The following is a 27751-nucleotide window of genomic DNA, read 5'->3' on the forward strand; positions in this document are numbered from 1 at the left end:
GGACTTTGTGCCCTGATCCCATGGCCCTTCATGTGAAAAGACAATTGGCTAAAAACATTAAGAGAGAGAAAAGGAATAGGGTGGAGAAAAACTGTAACACAAAATGAGCCCTGACTTGTCTCCTCAGTACAGTACGTATCCCCAAGCAATGAAATTTCAGGAAAATGATTATGGTTCTGGCTAACAGTCAGAATATATAAGATGTTATACACCCTATGCCTCACTGTATGTTGCTACTGCAGACTCCATGCAAAAGGAAGACTTTTTCTTTTTTTTTTTTTCCTTTGCTTTTCAGTGGTAAGGCAAGTTGACAAGTATTTACTGCTAGTTACAGCAAGGTATTAAAGATTCAAGTGAAGTACTGGTATTCTCCAGTGCAATGGTGACCTGAGCCTTTAATCCAGATGAATTTAACTGTAAAGTGCATTAGCTCTTCTCATAAAAGATTTGCTTTAATTTTAGTTCTCTCTCCATTTATCTTATGGCTGTGTAATCTTCAGTAGAGGTCAAAGAGATTTCCCCAAAGAAACAGGAGCTGCTTCTTTTTTAGAGGAGAAAAGCATATTTAAGACAGTCCGTCCTACTTTTAAACATAAGTCATAGGACAGTACTCCCTGCTGTCCACTCTCTGTAGCTCTCCTTGCTTCTTTGCATGTTCCAAAGCAATTAAAGCAGCATGCCTGTGCATCCACACATGTATACAAATGAAACATGAAATGAAAACACCTCCTGGAAACAGGATACACAGGCCATCTGATGCAAGGACTGGAATTATTACTAACATCTTACCATCATCCAACTCCAGGCAGAGATTGTAAACAGCCAGAGGCCTCTTAATACGCTGTCCTTGTCTTCTTGACTGCCTTGGTGGGGCATTTGGAGGAGATACTGACATAGAGATTGGCTCAGGGAAAGTAGCATCAGGCAGGGTTTTGAAAATCTGCAATCAAGAACACAAAGGGTGTTAATTATTTATCATGAAGAGCAACCTGTGCAATGCAACTGTAAACCATTATCAAACAACATTTGTTTTGGATTTCATTCAAAGCAAACAGGAGCCAAAAAATCCATTCCTTCAAGTTTGGGAGTATGCCGTGGGTTTTTAATGAGTGCTTTTAAAATAAATAAATAAATAAGTAGATAAATATAATATGGAAATAACCAAGAGCACGGTCTACACATTAACCAAGCTGCCAATCAGTTAATTCAAATACAAAATGTTTGCAGCCACACTTACCAGCTAGGATGGAGGGGAAGGAGAATATGAAGGATACTACCTTAGGAACCAGTAACCAAAATACTTTATAGCTTTAGCTAGAACCTGTAATTTTTCCAGAATACCCATTTTAATTTTCAAAGATGTGATATCATTAAATCACAGCCATTTTAATTAAAGAAACACCATACTCTTGAAGAGAGCAAGAGGAAAATTTTGTGGGCAGGGGTTTTTAGTGAGAAATACCATAGTAACAAACCACATGAGAATTTATTCTGTTAACTATTGCATATTGAGACCATTTTATATTAAATACTGACATTCACAAAGATGCATATAAAAAGGACTGCATTTCCTGTCATCATTTTATCTTTTGACTCATGACCATCAGCAGATCACCACTCCACGCAGAATACCATGTCTTTTCTCTCTGAATTAACCAACAACATAGATTCACTGTACCTGATAGCACTTAATGCTTTAACTGTCACATGAAGGAAACAGTCCAACAGTGCTGATTTACTGCTAGAAATTATCAGTGTGCTGGCATGCAATTTACCAGCAGCCTTCTACAAGTGGTCATGGCATGAACTAATTGGCTTCATACGTATTTCGGCAGACAAAGCAGCAGATAAAGAAAAACACAAACAGAAGCTGTATAAGAAAACTCCTGTGTCTCTACAGCATCTCTCAGAAATGCAACACAGTGATATAACAAGATATAAAGAAACATATTCTTGTACTCTGCAATTTTATAATATTTACTATTAGGATACGTGGCAAAGAGAAGAGCTGTAATCAATATTTGAAGGGGAAGCTTTTTATGAAGTAGAAATTCATGCAGAAACTATAAAGGGACAACACAGATAACACATTTTTGGATAATAACAGCACGTGTCAGGTGCAGTGTGACACTAAAACCCAGAGAGGTGAGAAATAATGCCATAAGCATCCTGTAGCAAGGCACTCAAAACACCATGTTAAAAGTACTAGAAACCCTAAATGCCATCACAGCCTGGCCTGCTAACCCTGAATATTAACATGTAGGAAGAAGATGACCCAAGATTCCATGTATGAATTGACTTACAGCCACTTAATCGTCACTTTTGCGCTGGCAGGTAAAAGACTGTGCTGGTACAAAATAATCAAGAGAGGATATATTCCATGAAAACAGTGGAGAAATGGTCATATTCCCAAAACTGGCCAGCAGTGGGCCAGAAGCCCATGTAAGGCGTGCACAAGAAAGCCCCAGTGGAAACATTACCTTTCTTCCCAGTAAGTGAATGTTGCCACAGGGGAGTAAAAATGCTGTAATTTGAAGTTCCCCATCCCAGTGTTAGGAAAACTGTCTGCCCCTCCTTCACATGCCTAGGAACAAGGGACTACCGGAGAGTGCCAAAAACTAGCAACTCTCTGAAAACAAAATGCTTACAAAGAGAGGAAGCTGCCCAACCTGGTTCTCCCCAGTACAGACACAGCAGCTCTCTCAGGCAATGACAAAGCTCTAGTTGTGCTCAGAGTTCTAAAGCCATTTCTTAAAACATGATGCAATATATAATAGTGAAATCTAATGTGCACTTCCATGGCACTTGGCTAACAGTACCACACTGCCCCCTTATGTGTAAATACAAGGCTAGATTGAGCAGGTTTAGGGATAAATATTTGCTTCTGAAAAATTCAAAGGTACCAAAACTTGAAATGCCATCTTTTCCAAGGACTAAGTGTTGCATTTGGGCTCTCTGGCAAACAATTCTCTGCGAAGAGGTTTCAGCATGTTGTTTACTATGTCACACTCCACAGCTGTGTTTATTTCTACAGCTTTATCCATGGATCTCTGCTGAAATTAGTGTTGGTGAGAAGAACAAGTATTTCTCAGGAGTACTTCACAAGAGATGAGCCTTCTTGTATGCTTCTAGGTGACTTGCACAGGGTATAGTGAAGTTCTTCAGTGTTTTTGACTTGTCTCTCACAAATATTGCAATATACTCTTCCAAAATTAATAGCATGAGAAACTAAGAGTCACAAAGACAAAAGACTAAAAGATTTTTTGCTCTTTCAAGCAGTTCATAGTTGTGTTCATCCCTACTTTGGTATCTTTTTTAGTCTTTTTAGTTGGAAAATAAACTCCAGCCCAGCCCTAACTAGATATTTTCCAGCAACAGCAATCTCTTTCCACTGCAGGCCAAAGCCTCAGTTCATTCTACAGGTTTGCAAAGGACAGCATCTGAAAAGCAAGCAGAACATCAACCTTCACTTTCAGAAGTGCACATAGAGCATTCAGCTTTTCTTTCTTGCTTTATTTTCACTTAAATAGGCAAATGCATTTCATTCCGGCTTGGATATTAGTCTGCTGCACTGACAGAAGCACTGTTAGGTCTGCCTGAGACTGAGAGGATGGAGACCTGCTTTATTGAAGCTGTGGGGAGAAAAGCTGGTTTTGGTTTTATTCAGATTTGCTTCTAACCTCATTAACTATTTAAACATCCCTGAAGTCTAAATGCTCCATGGCTAATAAAAGAAGCCAGCTGTGAGTGACCTGCTGTCAGAAGCCCAATGCATGCGCAGAGAGGACTGAATTCAACATCACACACACACACAACAGGAGCACCTGAAATGGCCCCAGCATCGCTGTGTGCTGGCTGACTTGCACAAAAGCATGGAACCACAGGTGAGCAAGTTTAGGAGCACCATCCTGCACTACAAGCAGTTGTTATCAGAGAGCATGGCAAAGGAACCTCACATACCTAATTGGATGGAAACTCTCCCAAGGAGGAACAGATTGCAATGCGCTATTTAAGAGATTACTGTTTTACCACTCAAAAAAACATGCTCCCTTAAGGTCAGATCTACCACTACCACTCATCTGGACTGCAGAAGTCACCACAGCTTAGACTAATTCCTGTAATAAAGACAAGAGTGAAGTACGCTTATTCAATCACATCATTCTAGAAGAGATAAAAATATACTAAGCCAACCTCAAAGTTTAAAGATTTCACAGTCACATCCCGTGTTAACACGGTTTTTGAAACTGCGGTCAAACTGCATGAGGTGTATAGCCTATCAGTTCTCTACAGTTTAGTTCTCAACAGCACTGGCAACCTGCTATTTACCTACCTGGGAGTAAACTCTGAAGCTAACTGTAACAATTTACACTTGGGAGAAGACTAATAGATGTAGCACTCAAAATTTTAATCCAGCAACAAATCCCTGTTAGTCAGTCCACTATTGTAAATGGTTCTTTAGGTCTGATCTTATAAGAAAGGAGAATTTCAAAGTGCACACTGAATGAACCAGAGGATGAATCTCCAAACCTGCAGTGCAAAAGTTACAACAAAAACGATGAAACTCTGGTGGAGCAATTTAATACTCTGCCAAGTCTGACCTATTTCTCTCTATGTAGGAGTACAAAATGGATGCTTTACAAGGCTAAACAAACCACAAACCATCTTGGGCATACAGCACTAATAACAGCTCTGTCTAGAGCAGTGAGCCCAAGATCATCCCTACATATAACCATTCCAGTTCCTAAATCTGTGTCCCACAAAGTCTATGGCAGCATTTCTTGAGAGTAATGAGCCAAATTAAACATATTATCGTACTGTATTCTACCAGCAGATAGATCCACATGGCAACAGCCCAAGGAATTTTGCCAGATTCCCCTTAATCTGCAACAACAGTGTTGGACTCTAGATCCTGAGCTCTTACGAGAGACAATTTTAGGTATTCAAAAAAACCCATGACTGGGAGGATTTAACTTGGCCTATTCCACAAGTTCATGACTAGATGTATAGCTGTACATGGAAATGTAGATTAGATTCTGCTGCTACAAGAGAATACTGATCTGTTTGTTCTGGTCTCAAGCAGAACTAATTAATGAATTTCAGTATGTTTGCCAGGAATCACTTTAGGAAAAGACCCAGACATCAGGTCATCTCTGTCTGCTTTGTTTCACTGGGGTAATTAAAATTTCCTCTAAAAATCAGTGGGAAGCAAACAGCAAGGACAGAGTGGGATGAAAAAGAGAGGAGAAAAACTGGAGGCTTAGTAATAGAGCTAATGAGGATAAACTTATAAAATATCACCTTAAAGCTGTGCCATGATTTTGCTGCAAGACAAAAACCGTATCACTCTCATAACACCAACCACCCAGAACATGCATCCATCTCCTTGGAATACACAAACACCAACCAGAGCGCCAGAAGTCACTGTGCAAGGCAAAGGAAGCTAGAACATGCAAGGTCATTCCAAATTCTCTGGAATCCCACTAGTGGGATAGGCTCATTCATATGTTGTAGAGGAGAGTATTTCTCAAGACAAGAACAATGCAAGTTTCTATTTGGGCAATTTCTCTTCAACACCAACTTGATTTGCCATTGTTAAATAAAAGACACAAAGACTGACACTTGCACTAAGGTTCATTGAATAATATAAATCACCATCCAGCTATGGCACATGTACTGCTCCCCCTTTACACATTTTATCCCTATAGTACTCCTTGCATTTCCATGACAACTGGCTATAATATATGCCGATCAAAGACTATTTCATAAATTAGCAGTTAATGGAATAGTGCAAGAGGACCTTATCACCATGGTCTTTCCTTGACTTAGTTTCTTTTTGTTGTAATGCAAGCCCAATTCAGGTTAAACCCACCAATCTGCACAAAACCAAAAATCATATATTTATATTAGAGACAAAAACACTAAAAAAAAAAGGCCAACGGTCTTTGTGGTTCACAGTGTGCTCTCACTCAGATAAATTTTCAAAATTTTTTTCCTCTTAGGATAATGAAGACAATGGTCGTACGCTGCTTTTTTTGCTGTTTTCTGAAACGAAGATAATGATGTCTTTTATGTCTAACTACAATTTTACTGTAGATATAAGCTCTTCAGAAATTTTAAGGTGAAAACAAGCATCCTAAAACGGTACTACAGTAGTTCAGCCACTAATTATAACCACTAACCACTAATTGTACTATAATTGTAATCCATTTTTTAACAGTAAAAACCGCATTCAACAACATGAAAAGTTCTAGGGTTTTTATTCCCTATTTGAAGGGATTACAGAAGCTAATTTGAGTTATTAAAAGTTTAATCATAATAGAAGTTACAAAATATCAACTTCTAGAGAGCGAGGACAGAAGTTTTATTTCAAAACTGATTTCTGCACCAATTCTAACAATTTTATGAAACTTCCAGAGTACTGAAAGCTTTTAAAAAAGATCCTTTGTTATTTGTAGTTTCTTACTGGTTCACATTTTTACTTTACTATGAACAGTGTTAGACCAACACGCTTCATTCCTGGTTTTAGTCAAAATGATCTATTTCTTTTATTTGTTCACAAACACAATTCAATAAATAAAAACTACATGCACTAGGAATTCTTGATATCGGAACAGAATTTGCGTTCAGTGTGCAAAATGTGATTAAAGTTGATTACTTCTAAAATTCATATTCTATAATTTTAAAACATTCACAAAATTCTCCAAGCAAAATTATTAACAACTTATCGGAATTCTTACATAACTCACCTCCCAAAGGTTACCGTCATGTTCACACCAATACAGGTGTGCCTGCCTCATATTAGTTATCCTGACTTTTGCACTTCAACATTTATATACTGTAAAATATGATTTGCTGCGCACTGCTTTCTGTGAGATTGCACAGGATGCAGATTTTCTGAGGCTTTGGATTTTGAGGCTTGTACAAACCACAAAATACCTTTATACATCATTGAGGGGGTGGGGGGTAGAATCAGATCCAGAGCTGAAAACTACCTGTGGCTCAGTCTCTGGAGGGCCACCAACCAGAAAGCATCAATAATGCTCTTGATGCTCCTGGCACACACTGTTGAAATACAGTGCAACATTGGATGCAGCCTGGAAAGTAACCAGGTATAGGTCAAAATGAGAAACAGGAAACATCCTTGGCTGTGAGCCAAACCACAAAGCTCTCTAAATAAATAAATCAGACTTGAATCCATCCAAGACAGCCTTTTCTTCATTGCAAAGATACCATTTGCCAAGCCCATCTGCCTGGCAGCCGGACCACCCCTAACTAAATGAAACATTGCTTATAGGGGATTTGTGGACACTGTGAGTCTCAATCTCCTTCTGACTGGAGTATCTGCTATCTGCTCTTCTTGAACAAGAACAACTACAGATCTGGACAATCTGCAAACTACGAGAGTGACAAAAGAACCCAGGGAAGTTTCAGACAGACCTCATGTATCAGCAGACTCTAATAGCTCATTTGCTCTGATTGCCTTGAACTGTGTAGTTCAAGTTTTGAGACACAATGAAGAAACTGAAAAGCCTGCAAAGCACAACATTACAGTCTGGAGGACATCTGTGAAAGAGGAAAAAAAAAAAAAAAAAAAAAAGGAAACCATACCAAGGTTAAAAACGCACGTCCTTTGATCACTCGCGAATTATGAGTTTGTTGAGTCAGCCTTTCTAAAAGTAGCACTCCTGATACAAAGACGGCAGCGTCCACCATATCACATAGCGCTCTGCCTTTTAACAATTCATGAGAAGAACGCTCCTGATGGCAGCCCATTCACTGCTATCAACCAATCCACGTTAGCCATCGAGGAAAAGAAGAGAGTTAACCACACACCAGCCTGGGAATACTTCCACATTTGTCCATTGCACCAGCAGGAACAGCAGGTTCACCTTCCCTTGTGTGCTTACCTACTCTTAACTCACACCAAGGAGAGTATTCTAAAAAAGGTTATCTTTCCCTGTTACACATAATACTTATGAGTATCTGGTTTAGTTACAGGAACTACCTAAAAGAGCAGAGAAATGCCTTAAAATTAAAAGATTAAACAGTCAATCTAATTACCTTGATTTCTAAAACATGAGACACTCCTAAAAGGAAAATAATGCAGGAGGAGAATGTTTGTATGTATTTGCTCTTACAGAGAGTGTGAGAAGTGCTAAGAAGATAAAAGATGGCACTTGGAAACCTAAGTCAAGACCCAGCAAAAACAACTATGACCAAACACATTGATCTCCCCTTCATTTGTAATAAATATATATATATGAACATATATATATACATGTGCATATATACACAAAACCACCATATATATACACATCTATTTTACTGCAGATTTTATGAACAGATAATATAATTATAGTATAAAAACCCCCACATTTGACCCCCTACCACACTGTCATTGAGCAAAGCATTAGAATGAAATGACAAGGTCTTCAAGATCATTGCAAATGACACGGTTTCAACTGTAGCCAACCACGCAGCCTTGCCAGCATTTTCCCTTTTACAGATATCCTTGCTGCTATTACAAGGATTTATATTATTATCATTGCCTTTTCAAGTATTTTCTGCTCATTGTTTTTTGTTAAAATACATTTTTTACCTTGCATCATGACTGTAGGCTCTTTGGAGGCAAAGAACACACTGTTCTATTGAATGTCTAAATGAAATATTGATGCCTTATTAGTGCAAGTAGCATGCACTTGAAAATATTGGAAATAAAAGTATTATCAGCTGACTGCCACATATTTTTAATACAAAAATCTGTTTAATGGTTTCAAATACACTAGTCCTTTTGGTAAGGCAAAAGCTTACTAGAATTCTAAAGAATACATGCAAAAAGCATTGTGTCACACAGTTTCTGCATAAGAATTTACTTTTTAAACTTTTAAGAAGGGCAACAACTTTTCCCCTCTTCATGCCCCTTGCAATATTTTACAGGATATTTTCTTTTACTAACAAGATTTTATTTAAGAACATCCATTTTAGCAGTCTCCATAAGGATTTCTCCCTCGCCTCCTCCTCCATACATGCAAGCACAGCACCCTGACCATCAAGACTGAAGTAAATATTAACCAGATGAACTCCACTCCTTTGTCATCCTTTCTCTTTCCTTACTTAGGAACATTGCTTATGAGCAGCAGAAGATGAGATCTCTATCACTTCAAAATTTAGTATGAAGTTTGGGAATTTGGGAAGTTCCCCCAAATTAACTGTAAATAAGGTAGGTAAATCAGGAAGTCAGAAGTCCATGTACTATTTCTATGTGCCATGTATTTGTAGTACAGCATCTCAGCAGGTCTCTTCCACCCCTGAGATCATGACTTCTGCTCTGATTTTCTGTACTAATACAATACGATTTTTCACAGTGCATGTTTTGTTTCTTTTGAACCAGTCTAGCAGCATACCAATCCAGGTATTGATCCAGACTGCTTCTAATATCATCAACTGCAGTCAAAAACGTGAGCAGAGATTTGACATTCAGTCTTCTTACTATACATAGACCACATTTAGAAAACTGGAGTCTTTTAAACAAACAAACAAACAAAAATATTTGCAGCCAATTTACTACCACATGTGTGCATCTCACATGGAAGGGCTTTATGCTATCCACAAGTCAAAGAAAGGATTTAAAGAGTTTGCTCATACTACAGAAGAGCAGAAGAGCTGCTCTAACTCCTATCAGAATTTCTTTGTTGTGTCTGTTGCCCTTTCTGCTTGAGACTCAGCCAATGATTAAGGCATGTAATTAGAATTAAGTTCAGGAACAGTTTCAATGACACTTCTGATTAGTTACATGCTTCAAGTTAAGCAGCACTGCATACCCTCCTGAATACCCTCATGTGTTTGTACCACAAAGTCTGTGCTAATGGAGATATTTTCATGTCATTTTTTGCCCCTCCAAGTCCAATGTTTGTTGACTTGAGAAACATTCAGCTTGTGGAGGTTTCAAATTGCAGCACCACAGCGAACCAGCATAATTACACTGCATTGCTTCTTGGTCCTCCTTTGCAGCCAAAGGCAAAGCAACAGGAAAGCTGAAACAAGCCCTCTTCAGTACTTCTCGTGTGTCCCTTCAGTGGGCCTTCAAAAGATCTGCTCTGTTGCCAAAAAAAAGCCTTAAGTTTACGTGGTGGTGTGGCATTCCACCCTAAAGCCTTTACCTGCAACAGAACTCCTGGATTGCCAAGGGGAGACTGTGCTGCTTCATGCTCTAAAACAAACTGACTTCACCCACTTCCATTCCTTCTGTCTCACGAATATTGTGTGTATTATGCACTGTAATAAGTCTTAAGATTTTTCAAGGATTACTACATGAGGTTGATGTTGGCTTAAGAGCTCAGCAGTATTAAATTATCCTCTTCCCCTTTTAGTTTAAAAAAGAAATCATGAAAGTGCCCAAAGTACAAAAAAAAAAAAAAAAAAAAAACCAACAAAAACCACCACCTATTTCATTAAAAAAAAATTCCACTTAAAACTGTTTTGAACAAATCAAAGCTAAGCCAGAGACATTTTGCCTAAAATATGTAAAATCTTTCCCCTTTATACAAAGATTGATAGAGACAAGGTACCTGCCCTATATACAGGAAGTACTGAGCTTTTCAGCATGAGTGTCTTTGAGATAATTTTGCCCATAGGTTGTTTGAATTTGAGAAAAAGGTATCTTTTACGAAGCCTATTCCCTTTCCTCAGATTCTGGCCTTCCAGTCTCCAGAAGGAACTTCTGTCTAGCCCCTCGCTTTTTTTCCTGCTACATTTCTTTCAGTGTAATTTTCATCTTCTTTCTGTTTTTATAATCTTGCTATTTGTACTCACTATTCTTTCCTCCCCCATACACTGGTTTAAATATTCCAGTCCCACTGAGATTTTTTATTCCAACCTCCTCCCTCATCTTCTTTCATTTCTTAGACTTTTTTTATCCTGTTGCCTTTTTTTTTTCCTTCTTAAAATAATGTTCAGGGAATTGAGAAACCAAAATGGCTCACATTACCACTGAGGCATCTCTAAATGGCAAATAAATAAGCCCTTTGAATAGTGATATTCACTCCAACGAGATGCCAAGACATTATAACAAACAGCAAGATAAACATGTGCGTACTCTTCATGCTGCTGTGGCATGGACCACCCTTCTTCCTCACCACAAGGTCAGAGAAAAGATCAGAAGAGCTAAAATGTCCAAGATTTCCAATCTGTTAAGCCCATGGGAAGAAAAATTAATTGAAACCCATGAAACTCATTTGGAGGAGGCAGAGAAGAGAAATCAAACCCTTTTTTTGGAGGCCAAGTTGACTAAAACTTTTCTTTAGAAGATTACCTAAAGGCCAAGATTGTTCCAGGCACTGTGCAAGCACAGCGGCAGTCAGCTCCTGGGCTTGTCACCCTAAAGCAAAATAAACATAATGAGGAGACACAAACATGAATTTCTTGATGCTTCTTTAGTGAAGGGAAAGATACAGGACACAAAATCTGGTTATCCTTCCCCTATAGCTGTAGGACAGAAGCAAAGCAAGACATTTTACAGGTCTAATTATCATTTGGATTGTCCTTCCTTCCACAGCAGGTGGTTCTGAGGGTCCTGAGTAAAGTATCTCAGCTTGGGTGTAGTTTTTTCTTTTTCTTTCAAAGCACAGATCATCTTGTGCAGCTCACCTTCTGAGTGGGCACTGTGAAATAATCTGCCTGGCAGACACTTGTCTAGAAATGACAAAAGCTAAACAAATCCATCCCTGATGCTCTTCTGTCCCTTCCTACTCTTAATCATTGTGCAATAAAATGCCATTTGAGCAACATATCAGGCTGTATGGTCTAGTTTCAGTGTTCCAGTCTCAGCACTTTGCAAAACATCCCCTCCTCAACACACTGTAATTGGTTCACAGACATGGATAGGATGTATGTATGCAGCCCGTAAACAAGGTGGAAGTGGTACTGACTGGTTTCTAGCCAGCAGGAAATACATACACATATCAACAAAGCTTAAAAAAACCCCAAAACCAAACAAAACCAGCTTATTCACTAAGCATGATACTGTTATCTTAGGGCAAGTCATTGTGTTCAGGTTTCCAGACATTTAATTGCATAGAAATTCTCTGATTAGAACCCAGCAAAGTGATAATATTGGAATGACTGAACCAGGATTTCAAAGCCAGTTACCCAATTACGTCTCCTCCTAAAAATGAAGAGTGATTCTCGTTCAGTAAAGCTATCGGCAAAAGACATAATGGGCATAGATGGAATTTTAAAATATTTGAGGAATCCTAACCATTTTTTCCAGCATTTTGCCTCCCAGGTTACTGTATTCATACCAGAAACGCTGATGGCTACTGCTTCTACAGTTGGAAAATTTGTTGGTTATTTCCCTTGCTACAGGGGAAAAGAAATGACTCTCTGCAGAGTGCCAGAGCTGGAAATTACATATGCACCAAGTGTGAAGGGTCAGTGCACTTCCATCTTGACTCCATCACTCTCCTACAATTCCAAACTTTGCTTCTATCAGCAGAAGCTGCTAAAAATTAGCAGAGTCGGAGTAGTGGCTGAACCAAATATTTTGAAATATTTTAACCCACAGTCAGTGACTTTTCCTAGGACTTCACTAGGGCTAAAAATACCTAAAAAGCAAGACTCTCAGAAAGTCTGAAATGGAGAAATTTAAAATAACAATATAAAATGAACATTAGACTGGCAACCACCTTGCCTGCCTTTAAAAGTAGGTCCTTGGTCTGACCTAAACAAAGAAACGTCACTTGTAAAAGCAGCATACTCAGTCTGACTATAAAATTTTTGCAATGCCCCAACACACCTCTCCATTGTCTTTTTTATAAATACAGAGGTCACACATGGGGCTGCCTTCCATTTCGAAAGCAGATGTAGCATGGGAGAGGTTGCTGCAGGCAGACCACCAATGGCAAGTTCACTGTTAGAAATGGCAGCGAAATTACAGAAATCCCTTTAAAAATTATACCCTTCCATTTCTAAAGAAGGCATAAAACCAAGAAATTATGGAAAATGATGCAGTATTATATTGATGTACTTTCCATTCCTCGCTTCTCCGCATTTTCAGAGGAGCAAGAAAGGCCATTAATGTTTCAAATGTAAAACTGATGTCCAGTTTTTAGAGACATGTGACTGAGCTGGCATAAGAATGGGATGGTGCTAATCTGTGGTGATTTGAATAAACACAACTCAACCTCCACATGTTATTAAAACACCCTGACTCTGCTTGCTCTCTCTCGACTTTCTTTAATTTGTGTGGTCACCTCAATAGCTTTAAAATCATGAGCTGAACTGCAAAGTTTACTTTCATTTCTAAGATCCAAAATTAATACCATGGCTTACAGCTCTTGGAATATTTATTGCTTAGAACTTGAGCCACATGTGCAGCCCAGTATTTTTCCAGCAGAACAATACCATATCTGCTCAGTGTGCGTGTGAGGACAGCATTACACCCTAAGTCAACTAAGCCAACAAAACCCACCATGTGGACACAGCTATGCCAACAGCAGCTTTGCCCAGCCTGTATCAATCAGGGAGGGAGCATAATTACGTTGTCAGAAAAACCAGAGACATATATTATTTAGAGTAGATAACACTTGACTTAAATAGCCAATTTCAATGCTGTTAACCTTTAAAGGAAATAACAATTTCAATGCTCTGAGTTCTTAAGAAAAGAGAGAGGAAAAAGCGTGTCTTGGGATTTTTCCAAAGAACTTTTTTTTTTGACAGTAAGAGTTAAAGAGATGCTTTCTATCTCTCAGTACAAAGTACCTTAAACATCCAGTTAGAGAAGTCAGCTTAGACACAAGGGACTCCCAAAGGAGTACCCAAATAAGGAGACAAGTACAGGACTTTTTTAGTATTTATATTTTTAATTCCAGATCCCAGGTCACATGCAGTGATATTCTGGACAGTACTTTGTACATGTGAAGCACTTTAGTAATTGGAAACTTTAGTAACAGCAGCAACAACAACTTCTATTTTCAGTTCTACCTCAAATATAAAGGCTTAAAATAACACACATTCAGCTGAAAACAAAGGAAGTGTTAATACCTAGCATCCTCCTAAATGGTTTTTACACATAAAACTTAGAGTACAGCAAAGTCCTCCTTTTTACTCTGGGAACTCTGAGATAAAATGAAGACATAAAACAATGAATTCAGACCCTGGTCAAAGTACTTGATGGAAGAGCTAAAAACCGAGCCTGGGCTTTTTCTTTTCCAGTTTTGCATCACTTTTGCTCAGGAAAAAAGCGAATGCAAATATCGTAATGCAAATCTACTGATGTACTATACACACAGAAGCACTACCACTGCCAGGAAACATGCATTCTGAAATGTCAGTTCACCTATGAACAGGAATTGTTATTAAGGATAAATAACCAAAAGCGTACAGTGTATAGAGAATATTCTTTAGAATTAAACTATTAGTTTAATGTCATGCCTAATTCCATGCATACCCCCATTAAGGATGGCAGATTGTTTCAGACAATGCTCAGAAATGTGAAAACGCAGCAAAACTCACCTTCTCGTGATTTTCTATCAGGATTTCTACGACAATATTCTGAAACTTCAGGTCCATGATGGCTGCTACAGTTTCTTCCTGTGGCCTCATTAAGGTTGGTCCAAATACTACCCCTAGGTTTGCCACAGTCATTAGATTCCTCTTGGCATGCTTTGAAACACTTTTTGAAAAGAATTGAAGGAAAAAACAGGAAATGGGTTATGAAAATTTTCCATTACTGTTGGAAACTGCAGTCTACAAATGAAAACATTACATTTCCTTAATCTATGTTTTAAAAGTCTGTTTTGTGCAGTTTCTTCAAATAAAGTCTTACTAAATTCTGGAAAACTGAAAAGCCATTCTTCCACTGGCAACTTAAAAACAAAACCAATCTCTTACTGAACTTAAATATATAAAATGCACTTAGCCTTGGACCAGGGCAAGTGTGAAACCAACTTAAATTTGCTAACAGATCTCCACTATTCCCTCTGCCAGAATTTGCAAAAAGAAAGTATAATGTTCCCTTTCTCACTTCAATCAAACCCTCAGCTGCTGGCAGGACTGCTAAAGTAAATACTTCTATGGCTTCATTAACGTCTTAGATTTCTGCCTTTCCCGCCAAAATATGCACAGCATGAGTCAAATGTCTTGTCTGCTTTTGCACGTTTGGTTCTTGGGGTTGAGGATGACAGCATCAAAATGGGCTTCAGCTCCAGCCACACTTCACTAAAGCCCTTTGTAGTTAAAGAAAGGTTAAGACAAGGATTTTGACAAGGTAGGTCATAGCACTCACTTCGCTAAATGTTTCACCAAAATGTCCAGCATCTCTTTGTTCTTTTCCGGGAGTTTGTGGACCAGGAAGTGAACAGCATTGACTCGAGATTCAGGACTCCCACTTTCTATGGGATATAGAAATAAATATCTCAAAAAAAATTTTAAAATAAGATCCACAGAAACACAAACTTTCTCCCACCCCTGCATGGAAACATAATGCACACACTTCATTTGACCACTTACGCATCTCCAAATATAGCACCACGGAACATATGTGCTTGTTTTCACACGTAATATTGTTCTAGAATTATCAACTTATTTACTTATTTTGAGAACTTATCTTTCAATCCATCTGCAAAAGGATGCCTTTGTTCATCTATTTTTAAAGACTGACAGATGCAGTTACTGTTTTGCTGCATTGGACTCATCTGCTTGCAAATACAATGCAAGGTGAGCAGTGATGTTCCTGGGTGCCACAGAGAGGAACTGCACTGCTTTTCACTTCAGCATCATTAACTGATTGTCCTCATGATTAGAATTCAGTTTTGTTGGTACTGAGCACCTAATGATACTACATTTATGCTATCTTGCATCGGAAACTGCATACAGATCCAAATGCTTAGAAAACCTAACGACCTCTGAAGACACAGAAGAATGAACATGCAAAAAAACCTACTGAGAATACTGTGACAAAGGTTCTGAATAACAACGGCATCTCTAGTACAGTACAGAAATAAAGATAAGCAAAGAGCTTTTGATTTTTGTCTGTTGCACGTTAAATTGAATAATTTTGGCCCCTACAGGTTTCACTGTACACAGATGAAAACAAGAACCTGTCAAGATGAAAATAAACCATCTTCCTACTCCAAGCCGCATTAAATCACAAGACTACATCTCTGTAGTGGTTATAATAAGAGGAATGGAAGTATTTCTATTGCCTATAATAATACTTAATACAAAGTAGTAGTCGTAGGATGAAATTCTCACAGAATGAGAAAAAATTAGACTTTATTCTGAATGCAAAAGAAGTTTTGACATGAGGACCACTGATCAGGTCCCATTTTTCTCTAAGGCAACTGTGACTGCTAAATATATTTCCTATAAAATACCGTATTTCTTCAGATTTCTTCAGTGCATATTGCTTCGGATTTTTTTCTTTGCATATTGCTATAGATTTTAGGGCTGTATTTAATTCTTTTGCAGTGAGCACCCCTGCACAGACTGCAAGAAAAAAGGCTACCAAAAAGCAAAATGTTTAATTTCTAGTGAGCCACCCAAAACTCTTACAGAAAAAATAAACATTCTTTAAAGTGGGACTATTTTATGTATATGTGAGATCACAAATTCTAATTAAAGAATGGCTAAACAATTTAATTACAAGATACAGTCAAAGCTCATATCTATACTGATACGTATAAAGAGAACAAAATTGAAGGGAAACTTTTTAATTTTGGCTCCTCCTCCAATAGTTTCAGGGAAAAGGATACTCCATGCTATTTCAAGTGTTGGGTTTTTACAGGCAACATAGGAAACAACACTGACTCCCTATTTTTGAGCATACTGTAACTCAGATCTGCAATGTTGATTAAATTTCCCTCCCCAGAATCAACTCCTTTACTGAGCTGTTTACTACTTATGAACACTGTACTGTCTAAAATATGTAACTTCAACTGAAACATCTCTCTGAAAAAGACTGTAAAAAAAAGAAAAATAAAGTGAGAAACTGCTGGCAAAACTTCAGAAGTTGAGATATTATTTAAACAGTTTCCAATACAAACGTGAAGACTCACCACGTGGGTAAGGATGTTGAATTTTGTTTAAGCACTAGCCTGCTAGCATGTGCTTTGGCAATGAATTTCCTGAGCTAATTCTCATTTTGAATTAAGGACCAGAAGAAAACACATTCTGCAGTCCTGGAAAGTCATTACAGTAATCTGAAGATGATAAAGCAATTGTCTCAAAGTTTATTTTAATTTTGCTTTCCACAGTTTGCCAGAAGTGCTACAGGCTGGAAAGAAAATCAGCTAAATATCTGTTTGATACTTTGCCAAAAATTTTCTTACACAGTTTCCCTCCATCCTCTTCCAAAAAAATTCCGTGTACACTAGATACCATACAACTGAGCTACAAATGCTGTTGTGTCTTCTCCAAGTCTGTATTTGAACTGCCACAGTGTAATCTGGCCTGCTCTTTCCTTTCTTCTAATACATGAGGAACATTCAAGCCAGCATGCACACAAAGCTAGCAAGGCACTGAAAACAAGGGTCAGGCAGCTGTGCTTTAAGGACTAAAATGAGCTCAAATTAGTGTACTTTCTTTTGCTAAGCTTCATACTCTTTATAAATGAAAGGCAAAAAAGAAAAAAAAACCAACACAGATTAAGTAGATGCTTATCATTATACAATTAAGATAATAAGAATAAATGTTTACACTGGCTATCCAAAAGTTTTTCCATAGAAGTAAAAACTGTGCCAGGCAGTTACATTATATGTGACACACACTAGAACTAAATACTGATTAAAACATATTCTTAAATCATTTATTGTTCCTGCATTTTTACTGGGATGAAGCATTTTTTCTGAAACTGCATTTGCAGAGTGCTCCTGAGGTCACAACAGCACAACAACAAAAGATTTCTATTTGAACTACAGTCATGTATTTACTGGCAGGAATGATGAATTCTCCATGCAACTCGTATGTCATCAGTGGCTCTGGAAGGCTTCTGTAAAACAAGGATGACATAGTGAGTTTAACTATATTTTCTTCTAGCTGCATTTACTCTAAGCAGGAAACCTTTTTAAAATTCAGTAGCATAATCCTTATACTGGAAGCAACCATTGTTACAAAGGCCCTTGAACTCAATGATTTCTAGAACAAAAGGAAAGCTTGGTATTATCAGGAAAATAAGACTAAATGCATCCATTCGCCTTCCATGAGCGATGTGATGCCTCTATCATAAGACACCTTTCCAGTTTCAACACCAAGATTGTACACAAATACTGTGCAATTCAATCTTCATTAGCACTTTTTAAATGCTATGAATGACAAGTCAATGCCTTACTGAAAAGACACTAAGATCCTAACAACAACCCTCACCACCAGAGTTAAAACCATTTATTATAGTGACTTCACTGATGTTCAGATGAAATACTGGCAAATACTGTAGGGGAGAAATACTTCATTGTGTACACTTTTCCTTCTTTTTTTTTTAATACTTTTCTATACTCTAAAAGACTTGTATCCTTACAATGTTTCTGCAGCACTGATTGATAGTGGTTGTAATAATACTTTATTTAATAAAAATAGCAGATTAAAAGTGCTTGTGTTACACTACAAGAGATACACAAAAGTGCGACATTTTATGTTCTTAGGCAATTTAGTAAAATAGCTCTTTCAGAATTGGCAAACCCATTTAAATAGTGACCATATTTTAAATATTTAAAAATTTTAACACTCAAAATATTATTACTATTGCACACAGAACATCAGAGCAAGGGTCAGAAGGAAAAGAGGAAAATATTAACAATTTCACAGCCTTCGCCCTTTCTATTCCACCACCCAAACACAACAAGGAAACAGTTTTTAACTATCTTAGCTAACTTTCAGTAATCACACTCAGGTAGTTTAGTAACACTTCAGGTTTCTGAACCATCAGTGAAAAGCTTCTGCATCTAACACTAAAGTGTTTGGGGGTTTATCTCAAATGACTGAGAATATTAATGTTGCTAAATATTTTGCTTTCTCCTAAACAAATAAAAAACATGATAGTTGCACAAAATGAGCTCCTGTTCTAAAATGTAGCAAAACTAACTAGTGCAACATAACACACTGAACTAAAATAAGAATTTATAGTCTAAAAAGCCAAGTAAACAAGAGACAGCCTTACCGCAGATACTGTTTCATAGCACTAGTAATTGTCTTCACTTCCCAATCTACAGAGTTTTCCAGGTCAACTTCATTGCAGGTTTTTGAATCTAGAAAATAACCAGAAAAAGGGCATGAAAGAAGGGAATTCTAAATCAGTATGAGCTACATGAACAGCAGCACACTGACTTCCAAGACTACGTATTTGCTCACATGAGCAGAGAAGCAATGTCCTTTTTATTATTATTTGGTGATATGAAGAAGACCAAATATCCAAATCTGTTTATAAATTCCATTTTCATATTTTGTTTTTAAAACTATTTACTGATGATTTTTTTCTCTAATGAAGGATTAAAAATCACCCTCATGTAAGGAGATCTCTATAGCAATTGAAATTTTCACACCTCTAATTAAACAGAGAGATCTTCACAAATACAGAAAGATGTCCAAAAACAGTTTAGGGAAAAAAGACCCTCTAAGAAGAATTTATTTTTTGCTCTTTTCTTTTTTATTTAAAATGATAAATTCTTTCCATAGTTTTGCTTGTAAACTGTTGATGAGAACAGCCAAAGTGCACCTCGACCCTCTGCACTGTGTGAAAACCCTTAAGAGGTGCTTCCAAAGTAGGAAAAGCAGTCTTTGCTGAATGCTTGCCTTACTTGACCAGTTTCAGCCCCTGGACAAGAAATACTTGTTTGCTTGACCATTTGTCAGGACCACAGAGCTCCCACCTTCTCCCATGTTAGTTGGGAGAGTCTCGGAACAAGACAGACCAAAGCAAAAGGTTTGTCTGACTGACCCATCATGTAGAAGACTTTTTGACAGATTGAAAACAACACAGCACACTGGAATGTTTTGCAATCAAAAAACCCCCCAAAAAACCCCCAACCCTTTTGGCCTCAAAACAGGAAACCATAGCTAGCTGACACAAGAAGAGAGCACATGTACATAGCCAGCCTAGCCCAGTGTGTTTGCTGAGTTTCCCTGTCATTATTTATTGCTACATGTTTCCGTCAGTCACTGCAGCGGCTGACACAGATTACGTGTGGACCCGTTCATACAGTTCAGAATTCATTTGTTACTTGGCTTGTCAGACAAACGACAGACACATTTAAAAAATCAAATTAGGATCCCTGATTAAAGGTGCAGTCCTTTTACCGGGACTAAATAATTTTGTTCTAAAAGCTGTGCCAAGCAATTATTTCTGTAACTGAATATTCTCCCTCATTATATCAATTATTTAAATCTCATTTTAAAATACAGGTCAGATAACATTTTCTAGCAAACTGTTACTAGCTCACCACCACCCAAAATACTCTGGATTGTCTCAGATATAAGCTTCTTTTATCTCTTTTTAGCATGCTAGCTGTTTCCACGTTCAAATTCTCTTTTTCGAGAAGAAAATTTGTCTCCGGAATTAATTAAATAAAAACTGCCATCACATCAGAAGCTACAAAATCTATGGGAGTTTTGTTACTAAACTACTATGTAATATCCAGTTTTTAAATAGCTGCTTCATAATCATCAACCTCCTTTACATTCAAAGTATGCACTCTGTTCATTGAAATTTGTTGATGAATTTTGGGAGGAAAACAACAGGCATCTGAATTCCAAAGCAAGCCTCTTAAAATAAAAAATAGAAGTTATTGTTGAACCATGTCATTATCTCTTGGAAGAAAAAAAAAAATAGCCCTGCTACAAACCCCTGGTTTGATTGTAGAAGCCATCAAGATTTAAAGACATTTTCTTTATTTTTGGTTTGGCATTTGCTTTGCATTGCTCTGTGCCCTACCACCCAAATGATTTTGCTATTCCTGCTCCATTTTTTCCCCTCTACTTCAAACATCCCATTTCAGGAAGAACTGGAACTTCAACTAGATTTTAAGAAAAATTACTCTAGCTGTTTTCATGCTACTTGTTCATGTAACAGCCACTGTGCACTGAAGAGCAACTTTATGCCTGTAAAACTAACTGTGTACGTTTAAGGAGCAGCTGTTGACAGATCAGCTCCAAATTTTATGCAAATCTTTCTGACAATAAGGGGGCCAGAATTTATAAAAACTGTCCAGTTCACTAAAGTTGGTTAGGAGGAGACTCTCTCTGCTTTCATATGCAATACGCCTACTGTAGACGTGCACGTATATTGTAATCTACTGTATATAAAATAAAGAGGAATTCCATGTCATTGCTTTGAAACCTGCTAGTTTTGGGAAGGCAGAAGTATCTCAAAGCTTCCTGCTACATGCAATATCTGGTATTTTTCACACCAGACAGCATCAGAAATCAAACCTGAACTCATCAGCAGAAACTGCAAGGCCTCAGCAGTCCCTTCCCACCAGCAACGGTCCATCTGAAAGCTGATCTATGCAGTGGCTTGTATAAAATCTGTGTAACAGCATGTAGGAAATGAGCCACATCAGATCTATAACACAGATAGATCATCGATGAAACAGGAACTGGGCCTGATGCACTTCCAGAACTGAGACTCCTGATGGCTGACAACTCACACTGCAGTGCTTACAACACATTTCCATAATATTGGAAGTTCTAGCTTTCTACCTCCGTTTACAATGAGGTATCAGGTCAATTTAACATTTTCCCTTAAAAGGTAGAGAGTGTCTTCCTCACCAGATGCCTCCCTTTAAACAAGATCATCACTGCAAAATAGCACAATACCAGTAACAAGTACAGTTTCATGGACTAAGTTAATTTTCAAATTAACTTTTTTTTTTTTAAGTAGAATTGTATATTTGACTGCTAAGCCTTATTTTGCAAAGACTTAGCTCCGTTAGATTTTTGCATTACAGATGAAAATCTATGCATTCATAGTACTAGAAAAGCATATGTTGGTCTTCTCATACTCTCTTGACTACTCTCAGTCTACTTTCCAAAATTCTACAGAAAATATTCTGAAAGAGAGACAAAACTACAAAAAAAAAAAAAAAAAAATTACGTCCCTGGCAACCATTTGGAAGACTTTTTTCACATCAGGCCTTTCCCACTGTGAACCTCATGGTCAGTGATAGCTATCTTAAAATACTTTGAAATCTTATCAAACATTTTAAAATATAGAAAGTTAATGTGAGTTTTTTATGATTCTGAAAAATCTTTCATATAAAAGGGTATCTAAGAGTATGCCCAGAGACAAAGGATTAAAGATTAATCAGTCATTTTAAATTCTCTGTACCACCGTATATCAAAAAGGAACCCTCTTTGTTCTCCTCTGAGGACAGACAGATAAAGAGCAGAGCTACGATCACTTTCAACAAATCATCAGAAACGAGCACCTGCTCTCCCCCCTAACTTTTTCCTGTTCAGTATTTTGCCTCATCTCGATACCACTCTATTCTTTCTATGTCAAATAAATATATGAAACTTGGGAATGACAAAAAATGTTCCCAATTTTAAAAAGTAACTAAAAGCAGATGCTGGAATCCCCAGTAAACTCTTCCAGCTGCTACTGAACCACTGGCAACCTGAGTCTATTTAATTTGGATACCAGTAATGGCAGCAAGGAAAATCTGCCTGCCAGACCTGTACACCCAAGCTAAGCCAACAAGAACGAAACTGAAAAGCAACTTGTGATATCAAATGCATTTAATCAAGGCTCTCTGAGTGACAGCACATCATTCTTCCCATGGTCACTGGCTAAAGATGGTTATTGCTTACCCAGGCTAACCCCAACACAGATAAACAACTATGAAAATCTGTTACAGATCAATCATTTTTATTAATCCCAGTTCGTATTTCCAAGAAGAGCCTTTTTTCAATAATACTTTAAAGGTTTACTAATGGAGTACTTCAGGGTGCTGTTAATATTGATTAAAGTAAGACATCATAAATTAATATTTAGCAAGGTCATTATGACAGATTGATATGACACGCAGGTCCTCAAGTCTCAAGATGTCTTATCATTTCTGAGGAGACAGGCTGTTTGAAAAAATAAAGGAAGGAAAAGAAAAAGTCTTACAGGTGGCACTGAACTGACAGCAGCACATAATATAAAAGCGCTTTGTCATTCACATAATGTCTGGGGTAATGAAATGAATTCACTTTCTGGCTTCCTTCAGTTTGCAGTGCCAAAGAACACTGTGTTATCAGCACAGATGGAGCATGCATGGTTCTGGAGAAGAGCCTGGTGCAAACTGCAAACAAGCTTCTTTGCATACCAATGAATCCCTGAGAATCAGACCTTTGCTGTCAAGTGACAGGTTTGGAAGCTCTATAAAAATGAACTAATCCCAGTGGTCTTGTCTGATTGCATGTACTGTCAGTGCTCAGGACAAGAAATGGGGGAACACGGCACATTTTGCAGTCATGGCTACTACTTTGGTGAGAGGTATCAGGCAGATGAGGGATTCATCCAGGTGCCAATATTCCTCTCTTTTTCCTTCCCCCCGGGACAGCAGAGTGGCAAGAGAATTCCAGTCACTGGAATTAAAAATGCAACAAAATTTCCAGAAAGAAAAGGGAGAAAAAAGTTTCTGCAAATTATTTCAGCTAACTGGGTAAAAAAGAGCCTAAGATGTTTAAGTTTACAAAACCAAATCCTTTCTCCATCTGTCTCCTGCCTCGACACACAGTTATTATTAATACATATATCATATCCCTCCTCTTAAACCAATTAGCTCTTTAACAGTAGGCTTAAATTCACTGTCTTATTTTGCACAGTGATTAACTGAAGACACATGGGCATGTACACTTGTACATTCTAGACAAGGGAGAAGGAAGGTGGAAACTTCAAAAAATGAAGCAACCAGCTTCAAACTTTCCTGACTTTGGTATTTTGAATTCTCTGATCAGATCCTTCAACTTAGGCTGCTTTAATTCCACTTCCATCAACCTTGCACAAAGCACATTCTTTGCTCCTACATGTCTCACAGCAGTTCATAATTTATTCATACCAACTAAACCAGGTCTTTCTAAAGTAGGGAGACTTACAATGACTTGGTGATTATTTGCATGGACTAAAGCAAACTACTGGCAGGTGCATTAAAAACTAAATATTGACAGTAAAACAATATGAAATAAAATATTGAAAAAATACTTGTAAAATAGAGGCATACCCATCAACAAACTCAGAAGTCTCTGGACCTTTGAACTCACCCCCACAACTCTGTACAATCCTTGGTCATTTATACCTATTATGCAAAAGAAAAAAAAATAAAAAGAGAAAGAAAAAAAAAGAGAGACATGAGATCAACCACAGTCAAATTCAGCATTAAAATTTTTGCCCCAGGCAACAAATTTTCTTCAAAGACAGAGAGACAACACAGTCTCTATTAACAGTCCCGAGAACAACATTATAAATGAAGTATTACAAGAATCCTTCTGCTACTCTGTTTTTAGGGTAAGCTCATGTTATATTTTGATAAAGATTTCACGTATCTCAATTCCACTTCTGAAACTGAGAGAGGAAGCAAACAGGGACAAAGCTTTGCTTTAAAATAAATAAATAAACCACTGTCTAATTTCAATTTTTTTTAACTGCATTTTGGGTACATTGACAGCCACATTCTAATAATGCAAGAACTGACCAACAAATGCTAAATTGAGATTTTTTCAATAACTTTAATATTTCTTTTCCTCCCTCCCAATATGTGGTGACTAAAACACTTTGGATGAAAAAAAACTTAAGCCTATTCCCAGTCCTCAAAACCAGTACTTTTTTAAGTTTATAAATGCTTTCCATTTAAGATACAAGGCCTCATTCCAACTCACTGTGGTCCACATAGGAGTTACATCCAGAGGCACCACCAAAAGCTACTGAACAGTTTTGCTTGGGATGAACAGAGGAGCCATAACCAGCACAGTAATTTCAGTCCCCTGCTCCCATTCTCTATGGACACTGGACCACTTTCCTGGCATTCCTCTGTGCCCTTCCATCACATATACATAATATATATTCACTTCTCTACTCCTTTTTTCCCCCTGCTTTTTCTTTCTATTACATTACCCAGTTTTATCCCCAGGGAAGTAAAATTATTAATATAAATTGAAGAAAAAGGGGAGGGAGAGAAGGGGCAGGGAAGAAAAAGGGCAAAATAAGGTAGTCTTAGTCTGCTGCATTGTTTCAGAGCTCAAGACAGTGAGAGGCAACATACTACAGTACACAGATGTTTGAGAGGCCTCATAAAAAGCAGACATCTACAAACACAATCTACCTTCATAATCACACTGGCTTGAAGAGTAGAAATGCCACAAAATACCTCTGTTTCTACTCCAAGGAAGTCTTTTCAACTAACAGATTATGTGGTATTCTTATTCAAAATATCCTTCAACAAAGGAAGAATTGTGGAGAATTCCTAGTTTCAATACCAAGCTGTTCCAACAGAGAGAAGGAAAATTAAAACCAGTCATATAAGAAAAAAGTTTCTTCCCAAATAAATATTAGATGAAGTATGTAAAAATCATTAGCCTTTTAATGAATTACTGTCAGACAGAGCCATAATACACAGCAATAATTCTCAGTATGGTAGAGAGAACTTGGCATTTTCTACCTCCTCCTCCTCCAGCCTAGCCTTGCTGCACCTTTTCTCTCTTCGCTGACGCCTTCCTCTTCTTCAAACAGTCTGCAGCCTCCTCGGCCACCCCAGATTCTTGAGCCTGCTGAACTCCGCCCTGCCAGCACTGCTCCTTCCTCTGTCCCAGCAGGGAGCTGCCAGGCTATGGCTGCAGCTGCTCCTTCCCTTGCTTGCTCCCCCTGAGCGAAACTGGCCTTTTCCTCCCCAGGACGCAGGCACTGCTGGAATGGTGCTGAGCCTTAAGCTAGATGCCAGGTTCAGAGCTGGCTCAAACCAACAGAATAAGCCAAACCTCCTTTATTTTATCTGCACTCATCAAAACACACAACTCCAGAGTATGCTTGCAGCTTAGCTATGCACAAAAGAACAAACTTTTAAAAAACCAAAAAAAAAACAGATATGGGGCCACAACACTGTTCTTCTCAAAATACGAAGTCATCAACACAACCAAGTAAGTTTTCCAATGATCCTTAGAACAAGTATGATAGCATGCTATGCACCCCTTGGAGACATAAAAAAACCCTCAACAATATAGTCCTTGGTACACTCCAAACAAGAATGAACTACAAATCTGTCCTGAGAGCAGCAAATGCTTTTTGCTTCAAACTTTTCAGACATGTCCAGGAAAATTCTGGTACCAAACTAACACCAAGCTTCGCCAAAATGCATCACACTTTTTTTATACAATGCCTTCTACTACTTTTAGTAACACAGAACAAGCCTTCTGCATCATATGCAAGATGCTAAAAAGCTGAAGAAATACTGTCACACTCAGCTTTTGCTTATCTCAGAAGCTGATTTGTGACTTCCTGTGCTTCTAATATTAAAACTGGGGGGAACCAACTGCACTAACCCCAAACATACATTTACGGGCTTAGAAATAATCAAGGTCAAACCACAAAACCTACTGCTCAGTATTAAACAGACTTGATAATGCAGAAGTCTCTGAAAAACGGCAGCACTGAAACTATGACAATCCTCCAGCAATAATCATGAGTCTGTGATAGAGATTATCAGATAATTGATCAGTTTCAAATTCATCAACCTGAAAAAAGCACAGCTAATTGCTTGCAGACATCAAGGAGTGCAAAAGAGGCATTAATATTTCAACATAGTTTTCGATGATACCTTCAACTATACTTTCAAAGCATGTTTTATTTAAAATATACAAACCTGGTTTGAAACAGTCCTATTTCTGATTTAATCTGCACATTTCAGATCTTCAGCACATCCAACACTGATAATGCTTGGCATTTACAGAACACAATTGACAGGATGACTCATTGCAAGGAATAGCTCACCACTGCCTGAAATGCTGAAGGGTTCCGACGCTGTGTCTGCCGGCTCAACCACAATTGGCAACCTGGAGCAGTACAGCCCCGCAGCACAACTTCCTTCATATTTACATCATCTCAAGGTGTTTGGCTGCCTGATACCAGAATTTGGCACAGGTACACAGTTTGTGAAGCAGGCTCAGAAATGAAAGGCATTGAAAGCAAGATAGTAATTTATACTATTGTAAGCAAGGTACGTAGTAGGCAAGTTTACTTTGTGACCAGCATCACACACGAGGCTGACACAGACGCGCAATATAGCTGCAAATACAACTTTTTATACCAAAATCCATGCCAGAGACAGCCACACAAGTGACACTCGAAATTCAAGGTAATGACAGAGGGGTTTTTGTCACTTGCAAAGGTTTTCTACTCCCTCCTCACCATGTACTTTCTGCCTGAGGAGCAGCCGGCCTGGACACGCAGCTCAATGCTGCCATCTCTCTCTGCAGCTCAGATTGGCAGCTCCGGTAGTTCTAAGCTCAAGACAAACACTGCTCTGGCAAACTTTACCCATCACATCCCCTCAGAAGGTACAACCAACTACTTGCACACCAAAACATGCACAGAGCCTTTACTAGTGGAGCAAGCTGCTCTTTGATGTTTCTATAAACATCTACCCCGTTCTATTATTCTCAGTAGAGAATAATAAATGAAATACTCCAAAGAGAATCCAAAAATGCTCTCTCCAAGACAAAACACAGGTGCACATCCAACCAGCACGGTGCTCAGTATGTGAGAGATGGGATGTATATCCTGGTGCCT

General features: G+C 38.0%; 1 protein-coding gene across 1 annotated transcript in view; it reads right to left on the minus strand.

The window, feature by feature from the left end:
- ARHGAP10 (Rho GTPase activating protein 10) overlaps window positions 1-27751 on the minus strand; it is a 138993-nt gene that overhangs the window by 34794 nt on the left and 76448 nt on the right. Inside the window, exons 14-19 of the mRNA XM_066186506.1 lie at window positions 24195-24269; window positions 19151-19238; window positions 17928-17986; window positions 15284-15389; window positions 14512-14671; window positions 790-940 (exon numbers count right to left, since the gene is read on the minus strand). Coding sequence (XP_066042603.1) covers window positions 790-940; window positions 14512-14671; window positions 15284-15389; window positions 17928-17986; window positions 19151-19238; window positions 24195-24269 — 639 coding nt within the window. The remainder of the gene's footprint in view (window positions 1-789; window positions 941-14511; window positions 14672-15283; window positions 15390-17927; window positions 17987-19150; window positions 19239-24194; window positions 24270-27751) is intronic.

Source organism: Chamaea fasciata, unplaced genomic scaffold, assembly GCF_029207755.1.
Source record: "Chamaea fasciata isolate MVZ Bird 193981 ecotype frontalis unplaced genomic scaffold, bChaFas1.0.hap1 SCAF_6, whole genome shotgun sequence".
In the NCBI taxonomy this organism is placed as follows: Eukaryota; Metazoa; Chordata; class Aves; order Passeriformes; family Sylviidae; genus Chamaea; species Chamaea fasciata.